Source organism: Pseudoliparis swirei, chromosome 4, assembly GCF_029220125.1.
Source record: "Pseudoliparis swirei isolate HS2019 ecotype Mariana Trench chromosome 4, NWPU_hadal_v1, whole genome shotgun sequence".
Taxonomy (NCBI): Eukaryota; Metazoa; Chordata; class Actinopteri; order Perciformes; family Liparidae; genus Pseudoliparis; species Pseudoliparis swirei.
Window position 1 is genome coordinate 13,815,523 of NC_079391.1, and position 12,677 is coordinate 13,828,199.

Sequence of the window (12,677 nt, forward strand, 5' to 3'; positions counted from 1 at the left end):
CTAACCTAAATAAATCTAATAAATGAAAGTATTCATACATTTTGTGTTACACCCATTAAATATAAATATCTATTTTTGTAATTGATTTATTTAAATGTATCAAACAATATTTAAATGTGTCACCTCGAAGAAGGGCTTGAATCGTTTTTGTGAGTGTAACCTCAATAAATCTAATAAATGAAAGTATTCATACATTTTGTGTGACACCCATTCAATATAAATATCTTCGTTTTGTAATTGATTTATTTAAATGTATCAAACAATATTTAAATGTGTCACCTCTAAGAAGGGCTTGAATCGTTTTTTTGAGTGTACTAAATAATAAGGGTGCCCTTCTCCTGTGCCTGCAACTCACAGTATTGAATAGTAAAGAGCTGCAGATAAGCCTTTTAAAAGATCTGGATGAAGAACACAGATGGAGGACATGATAAAAGAACGAGTGGACCGACAATGGCGTGAACAGGAAGCTGAACATCGTATCCAAAAGAAAAACAAACAGGAAGAGGACTGAGTCTTCAGTTCAGTGTTGGAAGTTACACAAAAAACATTGTGATTAGAGGCAGAGAAAACCAACTAATATAGCAGTATTAAGCAGAATACCATAGTTATGTCATGCTTTAATGAGTGGGGTCTTCAACAGAAGACCACACAGGGTGATTTGTCCATCAAATGTATATTTTTGGCAGCATAGAGAAGACTTGAAAACATAAATAGAATTTGAGGGGAAATGGGGGTCTTAGACGGAGCGACACTCATCACATCAGTATTTCTCAAATCCTGGCTACTATAGTGCTGCAAACACTTTTACATTGCAAGCCATGATTTCATTGCATAGCTCTCCACTATAAGGCAAACAGCTCCCTCATCCACTTGCCAAACTAATTCTCCACCTCTCTTTCTTTCTCTCGTTACCTCTTTTCTGGTGCAGTTTCGTTTTCTTTGCTTGCTGGCGCTTCCTGCAGATCTGGGAGGTTGGCAAAGTCATCCTGTTCAGCCAGCCCGATTGCTAGAGACAGAACAACCATCTTCCCCTCACTGGACACACAGACAAACAAGACATCACGAGACCACACAGGCGTGTAGACAAATCAGCAGAGGGAGACACACACACACACACAAACAGGCAGTGACACATGCAGCACGCATTCATTTCACGTACAGAGAGAGAGTGGGAGGAAGGTGGTAGACTGTTGTGAGGACACTATTTCATTTGAACAAATACTTAATGCATACCAAATGCAGCAGTGCATCTCAACTAAAACAGCTGTGTTCTATGCAGTAAATTGAGATTACAGTACAGACTTTATCAACACTTGAGTAACACTTTACTGCATGCATGGTTTGCCGTTGCGTATACTATTATATACTACACAAATACTCAAATTAAAGTGGTCCAAGGTTTTATCTGCGATGGGTATTGTTATCATCAATAATCATGGATGTAATTGTCTGTTTTCTGTTTTCTTCTATTATAGGTCAGTAGAAGATTTATCTGCTATCGCTGAAATGAGATATAAAGATAGTTTTTTCTTTCCGACTCCCTCAACCGACTCTGTGAGGTTGAGAGTGTGCTATTAAAAGCCATCTTGCCTTTGAATTATTACAAAGTCTCACTCTCACATGTTGTATAATGTGGGGTGCCTATGATTACTACCAACCAACCAAAACACTGTACCAACCGCTGTAACATTAGTATGAGAATCAGGTGATTTTGCTGGATTGATTAGTTTTTTAACACGAACATATGGCTCATAATATACTACCCCATGTAGCTCTACTATTAATAGTTTTCTTGCATACCATGTGTATATTAAAATATATTGGATGAGGCAAAGGGATATTCATCATTGGGCAACATGCTCTTTATAACCTGTTAAAAACAAAGTACATTTTCCTATAAATCATCATTACAATAACATAGGTCAGTAAACAGTCTGTGTTCTTACAAGAAACCATTTTTCAGGAGTATTTTCTTTAAAAAAAAATCAACTGCAGCTTTTCATTGAATGTGTGTTGGCTGAAACAAGCATCATTAGCAGAACGGGTTAGAACCACTGATGCCTCCATGGCTGTATCATCCTTTGTTATCTGTTTCCTAGGATAATAAATGTATGAAAATAAAAAAGCAAAAAACCAAAGGAAGGGTTTGGAGTCAGAGAGAATAAACTGAGGCAATGAAATGATATCCTGAAAAATAATGAAAAAATAGTCAAAGAAATCCATGAAAATTGAGGTTGCCTTAACAAAAACCTGCAACAAAGAAACATATCAAGTTGAATTTCAGCTGTTATTTCCCTCTTAACATGCCTGCGGTTATTTAAATTATATCTTAATGGAGTATGCTGCACCGTGACTTTAAGAGGCCATGCAAAAAATGACCTTAACAAATAAACAATTGCCCACAACTAACCTTGAAATTTGCAGTCCTGAAATAACAACCCATTTGTAAGCACATATTTACACTATTCTGGCTTCTCATACTTTCTCTACCACGCTCTTTTACTCTTTATTCACCCCCTAACATAGCGTGATGAACCAAGGACCACCTTTCTGAATTCACTTTACCACAGTCATTTCTTAAAGGGCAATTCCCATGATATTTTGTTCATCCATAAATATCGGTTGATGGAGAATTTTAAGACATCATTATAAAAAGCAGCTCAATTATCTCCTGTTTTTTTTTTTTTTTTTACAGATTAGCAACGATCTCAAAGAAGGTTGATCATTACTCAATGTTTTATTTTAGGATGAAACACACTGAAAAATGTCTCATTGATCAAAACTTCTATCATCATGATAAAAGAAGTTTTGATCACTGAGAGCCATTTCTCAATTTCAAGTTTAATTTCTGCAAAGATGAGCCAGATACAATGACAGAAATTAATGTATCATTTTGCACATAGCTAAGAAGTTCACTCAAATAGCAACAGGATCAACCGATTATGTCCCCCGTATTAGCCTGTGACAGATTGCTCGTCAGTTTCATCACGTTCCACTAATTTTTCTTCCTCTCTACCATATGTCCAACTTATGATGTCATTTCCCAGCCTGTATGTGCTTTCTGTACTGCATTCCCTCCTTAACAAGAGGCTGTTTGACAACAAGAGGAGCACGCTAGCACTTGAGAGACCCTTGGGGATGTGTAAACAGTACCAACATGGCACTCGTCGATAAGGTGAATGGATTGGTATAGATGTCCAAAAAAAGACACGCGCACTCCAACCGCAGGGTTTCTGAACTCATTACCACCTCCACCAGCTCTATCGATCTGAAATGTAAGAGGGGCGGTTCAGTTGCCAGATGGCGTGACAGACTTAGACACACGTGGAAGGTAAAACACTGATCACATGTGTTTCCCCCTTCAGGGTCAACGGCTGACGCGTTTGGTCCAGTGAGATTTATGAGGACAGGGACGATGGGTGATGCCACCTCCCCATATATGTGCCCAGCCTTATTGGAATGATGATTCACATAGGCAGTGGCCCGGGGACACGGCTAATGGGAAGACACGCACAAAGTACAGGAGTGTGTGTGTGTGTGTGTGTGTGTGTGTGAGTGAATGTCTGTGTTTGTGGGCAGGATGTTTATGTGATGCTACTTTGTGGAGCACCAGTTTATAGTCGTATAGATAGAATATCATCTGTAAATTATCATTAACTATCAGCTCTATTTGCTCGGGATCTCAAACAATGAGTCGCCTTCGCTCACAAGCAGCCATCACACTCGGGATTGAATGGATCGGAAAATTGTTGGCGTCGTAAAAACCGAAATGATCTTTGCTTTTAAGGGAAGATACTTCTATCGTTTTTCTTCTTCTAATTGTTGTAAGCCTATGGATCAAGCCCACAGTATGTCGACAGTCACACTGCGTTCCTAAAGTTAGTTAGGAATTTGCATTTTTCACAACTTTGCAAAGTTTCCCAGCTGTTTGCACTGCTTCATATATCCTCCACGGTGGAGGAGAATAACCTACAACTATGCAGTTCATGTATTTTGGGATGATGAACATATTAGAGAATAATAGAAGACCATTCTGTAAAGCTTGGTTTCATGAAACCTTTTTAAATCCAGTTGAAGTCATATATGCACTTTGGAGAAGTTTAAATGAAGTTAGATTTTCTTAAGATCCTCTGGAGTTACTAGGTATTCACAATATATACAATACACGTGTTCTACAATAAAATACTATTTTGATGTTATAGCACAGAATAAATGTCATAAGCAGAAACAAGTATATCCACTTCACTCAACCACACAATGACAGAGAAACAAAGGACTGGATGCCCTTATAGAAGTTACTATGAAAAGACAATATGACCTCCTGATTGGTGGAAAGATGTACATGACTAGCTATTAATGGTCATAATGTATTAAAATCTGTCACATCTGACACAAACATCCACATGAATTATATACCCTGAAAAATGCCCACAGTTGACTTGAATCAGCATCTCTTTTAACATTTTAGGTTTAGCAAAGGAAGCAACATTTGTAGAGAACCTGAGTAGAAAACCTCATGAAACTCACAAGAACGACTTGACGTCCAGCCCTCTGTGCCGGATCTGCTCCATCATGTGATCCCAGCTGCCAGGATTTGACCTTGATCGACCTGCCCCTCCACCTCTGCACCGGGAGGCTCCAGCCGGACTCCCCCGGACTCCGCGTGGGCCCCCGCGTGGGCCCCCGCCGCCTGGGCCTGTGTGCAGCTGGCCCAGGCTCTGAGAGGTGACTGGGGGGTCGTTAGGACCCGGAGGGGGCTGGTGAGTGAGAGGCTGTTGGAGGCTCTGCTGCCGGACCAAGGGCCGAGGGCGCGCCATGGCTGAGGACGGGATGTGCTCCAGGGTGGAAGCAGACGAAAGGGAAGCGTCCCCGAAACTAAGCAGACACATGGGCGCACCGAGGACAGAGACGGATACAACAAGGAAGACATCGAAGTTAGAGATAAAATGAGACATACAGGGCAGGGCAGGTAGTTTTTTAAAAGGATTTAGAAGAGAGGAAAGTAGATCAAAAAGATGATTCAGAAGATAAAAAAAGATTGAAATGTGGGAACACAGTGTTCACAGTGAATATCCAAGAGAGAGGGGTTGAAGGGAGAACAAACAACAAAGACGATCAGTGAAAGAGGGAGAGAGGAGGGAGAGAAAGAAGAACAGAGTTGTCATAAAGCTTAAGGTAACGGTTTAACATCTGTGTAGAACTTCAGGCGTATGCTGCATGGTAGTGTGTGAGCCTGGATGGGTTGGCATGCAATATGTAAACAATTGTTTCAAACGGGTGTCAAAACAAACCTCTGCAGTGGAAGTTAAAGTATCATCATCACTTAACTTGAGTCTCTGTTATCCATCTGCAGCTCTAAATTATTCCCTTAATTAGCCTTGACCTACTTCTAGCTGCTTGTCTTTTGCTTCCACCAGTCTCTCTCTCTCTCAGGTCCTGTCTGCTCCTGCTCTGATTTCCCTTCCCACTCTTCCCATTACCTTCCTACTTCTGAGCTCAATTGCGCTCCATCTCCTCTGTCCATTCATATTTTCTCCACCCTCAGTCCTCACATCAATCCATCTCTACACCACCTCCGATCCTCGTTCTTTAAGCCCGCGCTCTAATTACCGGTCTGCTACTCTTACAATCACATAAGAATGCTTCTCCGCTTATCCTCCCTTTAATGACTGCCCGGCCTGATAGCTCTAGGCTTGTGCTAAACAGCTCTGCCTGGAGCTAATGCTGTGAGGGAGGATTTACTGCCTGGACTCGAGTTGTCTTAGTGCTCGTTCTTCAGTATTAACTGAGCTCTAACTCTGCTGAAGAGCCATGAGACAAACCCCCCGAGGAGCGAAGCAATGCTGGATCAAGTAAATACAAGGCAGAGCTCATATGCATGCACCCGTGCATGCAGGCTTTCTCTCATACATATTGCGCGAGATTAAGTCTTTCCTGAGGACAGGCTTTGATGGGAATGTTTATTTATCAGTAAATGTGGATTAATGTTTTTTTATTATTTACTGCATTTATGTTGGGTAGGCGTGTCAGAGAGTTTTGAGGTGAGAGGAGAGATGGTGGCATAAGTAAAAGTGTATTCTTTGCAGAGACAACATTGGGCAACTGTTAGTTGAATCATCAGAACCAAATGTGAGCAACTTATTTTGTTTTTTTAAGTCAAAGATGATAGCCTGTATAAATAGAAAGCAAACTATTACGCCAAAGATACATTTTGTTATATACAATCAGGCAACTTTAAAAAAAAATGTTTTATAGATCATGTCATTTTGGGGATCTATTTGCTAATTTTGGCACTTTGTTTTGTACAAAGCAACAAAGAATGTGTTTTGAATTTGCTACAGACTGTCTTCCTCTCTAGCTAGTGCAGCTGAGGCTCATGGATATCATTGCCGTACTAAACTGACATGGTTAAGACACAACGGCCATAATATAAACGATGTGATCGTAAAATGATCCATTTGACTGTTAAGAAGCAATAAGGAAAACTGAAATATGTGGCTGCTCACACTTTGTCTCTCCCTGTCTCTCTGGAAGATGTCACGATGTGTTTTCTAATATTTGTTTTCTTTCACTGAAGGCTGTGTGCACGTACATTTGGAGGCTGTACAATAGTCATCCTTTTTCATCAATTGTAACTTCTCATGCTTTTAGGTGCTGCCTGTCTTTATTGTCGTCTGCTGTCTGTATAACACCAGTCATTTATATTCTCTGAGCGTGAACCCTCTTTATCTGCTGTATTCTATTACTGACTTAGAGGGTTATTTTCACATTTCTTCTTGCTTGAAAGTCAATTAAGATGACTATAAACCTTAAATGATTTTGTAATTAGAGAAAATTGAGGCAGCTGAAGAACAAGAATAGAGGACTCAGAGCGAGAGACACAATACTAACAGAGTGAATGAGAGAGAGAGAGAGAGAGAGAGGGGGAGTGAGGGAGAGAGCGGTAAGTGCCCCAAAATAGAAACCAATTCCAGAGGAGAAATGGAAACACAGGTAGATCTGAAATGTGACAGGAGAGAAGAATAATGCATTTGAGTTTCTAGTCTAAAAATATTTTTTGAAGTCTCATTGTCATGTTAAAAAGCCACGTACTGTACCAGTACATTATTTATTTAACTTTGTGAAAATCAGTCAAATATGAAGAATGATTCATTCATCACGCATTGAAGAAATGTATACTTTCTAAAAAATAAATTCTGACAGCTTCATTTTGCTTTGTTGTTTCTTATCAAGCTACTGTGTCATAACAAAGACACTATTATAGATAACAAGCTGGCTCAAGATGAACAAATGAATGAACTGAAGATGATCCACTGTGCATCTTCACACTTCAATTGTTTATTAATCTATTCAACTATACGTTGCTTAATAATAGATTTGCTTTAATTTACTGACCTTTAGGAGATACAATAGAAGAGACTGTTTGATCCTCTGGACAACGATTTACATACAGAGAGATCTTACATGTATTATTCATTATCTCCTCAATGTGCAAACATATACAGCTTTTATTAACCACCATCTGTTTATCCGCAAATAACTCACATATATCATATGAAACAGATTATTATTTGAATACAGAGCAAGTTGTGCACAGCTGGAGATCAGGAGGTGACCTTTGGGTTATTCTGGCTCAATGTTTGTCTCGAGCCACTTTGCTCTGGGAAGGTGGTGTTACTGATTGTGTGATTTGTGTGCTGGGATCAGCTGACCAGAGGTAAGAGCTAAACCATATGAAGAGGTTTACAATATGGTTAATGGGAAAGGATTTGCTGAAAAGATGGAAGCATATTCTGCATATCATATTGGTATGATCCCAGGGTCCTATGTTCCCCCAACCTGTTCTCATTCCCATCGTTTCACATATGGACACTTGGTCGGGGCCCCTTGGTGTCACTTAGGTTTAGGCAACAAAACTACTTGTTCATCTTTCAGAAAAGATCTTGGTTTGGGTTAAATAAGTACGTGTTTTACTGCTTGTGAATGAGAACGGGTCCCCCAGCTCTATATAGCACATAACGGGAACCTGAGATAGATGCACCATCACTCTATTTGCTTAATAAGACACAGGCTATTATGGGAATTCATCAAAGGAAACTTTGAATTGAACACAGGGAAAATGAGACTCTGACCACATAAAATCTTTTGAAGTTTGCTTAATGTGTGTTAACTGGATATTGAACTGGGGAACACAGGACAATGGGAACAAAGATACAAACAACTATGAAATATTGATACTTGTACCTTTTAGGGATCTAACATCTATAGTGTAATCATTACATACTGCATTAAATAGGATGAGAAGTCACATCAGGATAATGTTTTAATTTAATTTTACAGTGACCATTTCTAATTTCAAGTAATTGTTTGGGTATAATAGATCAAACCTAAGCTACCTAAAATACAGTAGCATGGGTGGTAGGCCATAAATGTTGACAACACTTAGTCTTGGTGAATCTTTTTTAGAGTTGTAAAGTTGGAGGAGTCGCTGGTTCAAGAGATGTTTTTGCTAAATCCTTATTCCCATTAGAAAATGTCCTTAATCCTCAATGTTACTGAACATTATCTGCCGGATAATGTAACAATATTACAGGTTGATGTTATTTCTACAAGTTTTAATTATTTAAACTTAATTCTGAGAAATCATGCTTGGGCCATAATTTTTGCAGACAGGTTGCTGTCCAACAGTATGAGTTAACGCCTACCCCAAAATGTTGTTCCTTATTCCTTTGCTTTTTTATCAAACACATGCACCTGAACCATCTGTACCTTTTGTAATGATGATCCAGGAGAGTTTCATGAAGATGCTACAAACAATAATATTGCCATGAGTAAATGTAATGGGACTTTTATTTTAAGAATGCCTAAAATATCGCCTCTCAACTTTGCAACTACACTTTTTTGTGAGCATCTGTTATGTTTGAGAATCTTGAAACTGTCACAGCCTTCAGTACATTGGTGGCTGTGGAGGAACAGCCGAGACTGCCCTGACATCAGCTGGTGGAGGTGTAGCAGCTGACATGAAAATGGTATTTCTTTATGGGTGACGAAGCCCTCTGTAGTCGAGAGACTTCCACCGATAGCTACTCATGCATCGCAGGTGCACTCAGCAAAGCAGCTGGCTTCTCCTCCAGCCTACCCTTCACATTATCTTCATCTGCACGGTGTCAGAAATAGCTTATGTTGATGTCCTTCTTCGAGTGTACATGCAACAAGGCCATTCGCTGTTTTTTCACTCACACTCTTCCTCCCTATCCACTCCATGCGGTTGTGGTGCCCCCTGTGGCCCCTCATGCGTACCCCCTGTCACCATGCGCCACTCACTTGCCGAACCGTAGACCTCCAGCATTCATGTGGCTCTGGACCGCCTGCCAGCGCCCGGCCCTGCTGCCCCCCATCACCATGCTTCGAACGCTGTCACTGCGACTGGGCCCAGCCCCAGACCCAGAGCAAGCACCACCCCCGCTGTCACTTGTCCCCGGCGAGGGTCCAGCACCGCCATGCCCACCCTTATCCACTGCCCCACTGGGAGGAGCAGTCGGGTAGATCAGAGACAAAGAAACACGGACAGACAGAAAGAACGGACCGGGATACGAAGAGGAGAGAGAGAGAAACGGACAGACGAGAGACAGACGCACAGACGTACAGAGCCAAAGAGCAAAAGATTAATCAGTGCAGTTGGTCAAACTGGGGACTGAGACACGTTGTGAGCCACAAGGGTCCAGTATACAACAACAACTCTGAGGAACCACTACTACTCAGTCAGTAAAAAGCAGTGAAGAGCTTTGAGTGGAGATTTATTGTGTAAACCTGAGAGTCTTTTTTGTGGACACTTGACTGAGACACATATCTTCAAAAGTACAAAAGTTATATCCAAAGCTGCTCAGCATTGATGCCAACGGATTATTCATCCGTTTATATTCAAACCTCAAAATCACTTGTACAGTGTAAAATACAAGTAAAGTAAAGAGCTTTTGCCTTTTGGAAACTTTTTCTCATTTCAGCTTTTCACTTTGGTAAAATCGTTTTTTGAACGTAAATCTGTAGAGAAATAGGCGAAAGAGTTGAAGTAGTGTGAAGGTGCAGCAGGTCTGCCTCATTTTACACTCCACAGGAGAGAGCAATGACCAATCTGCTGGCTCTGTGAATCAGGAATAATAGTTGAATAACAAGTCGGATGCTTTTCAGATATTTTAAGAGAACAGAACACTAATGTCTCTCATCTCACAGTAGCTCACCTGCAGCTCACAATGAAAACAAAAGCCTGTTCATCTAATGAGTTTATAAAAAACACACTCATAGTAAAATGGCGTCGCATGAGCCCGACTTGAGACGTCACTGTGACGAGAAGGAACGTCGACTTCAGCACAGGGACAAACCACGCAACACGCAGCTGCACAACACTGAGACGCTGAGTGCAGCCTGGCAGTCAAATGAATGACTTCTCTCTGAATAATAAGATCTTTCTGTGTTTATCTTGGCTGCTGTTGTGATTAACCTGTTCATACTACTCTCACCTACGATTCATCAGCACGGCTATCCTGTGCTTATGAATCATTTCTCTACAACACGTGGGCGAAATATTACTGAACTAAAACTACACAATAACTGTCATGTTGGTCTTCTTTTTGATTTTGATCATCATCATTATTAATTACATTTATTTCCCTTTGGTTTTATTTTTAAAAGTTAATCTAATGCATTTCTTCACCTTATGTAAACACTTTGAATTGCGTTTGAGCTTGAAAGGTGATAAACAAACAAACCTGCCTAAAAGCATCATTATCTCTACCGGAAGGTGTAAGTCAGGGTTGACTCAGAAATGGCACTATCAACAGCTAAATAAATTCCACTCAAATACGAATAATTATCTAAAAAAAATAATGCTATGCAATCACAACAGTTGCTGCCGCTGACTGATTCACACAATAGTTCAACATCACTGCACAGATGAAGTCATTGATCACCCTGTGGTTTTGAAAGAGTCAAGTGAGTTGTAATTAGAGAGGATGAGAAGGAACAGATTCACTTAATGCCTCGGTGACAGGAGAGATGCATCTACATGATGGAATGGAGGTAGATATGAAAGAGACGCTATCGCACCCAAACTTCACACAGCAGAGACAGTGTCTCTATTTTTGGAACAGGGCTCATGAGACCAGACTCAGGAGGGCTATCAGGTCGCCTTAAAGCACGGACAGTATTATGAGTGATAGTGGGAGTAGTGACAACAAATGAGCAGAAAACACAGAGCGAAGAGGTGAGAGGAGTAAAAATATACATTCGACCTAACACACAAACACACAACATTAGATTACAATGAAGTAAAACAGAAACTACCCCAGTATAGAGAAACAGTTGAACATTTTGGGAAATAAACTTATGAGCGTTCTGGCAGAAAGTTGAATGCAAAGATCACACACCACTCGCACAGCTGCTCCATGGGAAGCTAGCTGGGGTTAGCTTAGCTGAGCACAAAGACTGGAATTGCAAGGAAACAGATACCCCAAGGTTTACCAGCACCTCTTAACCTCAGTAATTAACACTTAAAAAAAAGAAGTGAAAAAATAAATATTCATCGTCTTGCAGGGTTGGTTTTGAGCTGGACTATTTCTTTGTCGGGCGCAGTAGCCTAACTTTCTAGAGTGTCTGCAGGTGGCCTGGCCATGGCTCCCGGCTGAGAAACAGTCCGGTTTTAACACACCTGTACGGATTAGAAACCAGATATGAAGTGTAAATCGGTGGGCTTAAATCAGGGCAGCTGTGGCTCAGGGGGTAAAGCAGGGCGGCATGTCAAAGTCAATTTGAGCGAGACACTGAACCTGTTTGTAGATGTGAAAGATTACATCTTTTCAAAAAGGCTAGTAGGTTGATTTTTTTACCATTGTTTGGAATCCAGTCTTTATTTTAAGCTAGCTGACATTAAATACCTGATAGTATAAGTAAGAGGTGTTGATCTTATGTTTACTTCTGATTCAAGTCTTTGTGCTCAGCTAAACTAATCTGCAGCTCTGTCGCTTCACATTTAACAAGCAGGTACGAGAGACCCTCTTCTCATCCAAATCCCAAAATGTCAAAAACTATTCCTTCAAACTAACCCACTCAAAGATACACCAACAGCAGTCGCCCCTGGTGGTTTCGATAAGTACACACTTAAGTCAAGTCTGCGACAACAAACTAAGAGGCAGATTTTAACACGTGGGATGGAGAGGTTGTGTTGAATAAAAGAGGAAAAGGTTCAATTGAAACAGTGAGATCTGCTCTCTGAGGAATGTCCGTCTCCATGGTAACACTCAATGGGCTGCAGGTGAGAGGTAACAAGGGTCTGATGAGGCCAGCAGGGCTGTAGGGAATAGGGCTATCAAACCTTTCACTTGTACACCCTGTACACTGTGTAAGAGCAAACTAAAATGTTGTTTCCCAGATTTGATGTTCCGTGTTTTGAGTTTTGATTGTAATGACCAAATGGGACTCAACAAGGAGGGTCTCCAATATGTACTCTGTAATCCTCGATCTGAATAACATTTACGATTTAAAGCCGGTTTTCAAATAAGATATTACGTAGTACGGCTGTTGGCAGACAGAAACGGAGAATGCTCGTAATTTCTGTCAATGTTAGGGCAGTCCTAGGAATCACAGCAATATTGAGGGATGGTGCTGCACATCTCTATCAGGTG

General features: G+C 40.7%; 1 protein-coding gene across 1 annotated transcript in view; it reads right to left on the reverse strand.

Moving 5' to 3' along the window:
* syt7b (synaptotagmin VIIb) overlaps positions 1-12,677 on the reverse strand; it is a 44,034-nt gene that overhangs the window by 22,601 nt on the left and 8,756 nt on the right. Inside the window, exons 5-6 of the mRNA XM_056412722.1 lie at positions 4,528-4,875; positions 913-1,035 (exon numbers count right to left, since the gene is read on the reverse strand). Coding sequence (XP_056268697.1) covers positions 913-1,035; positions 4,528-4,875 — 471 coding nt within the window. The remainder of the gene's footprint in view (positions 1-912; positions 1,036-4,527; positions 4,876-12,677) is intronic.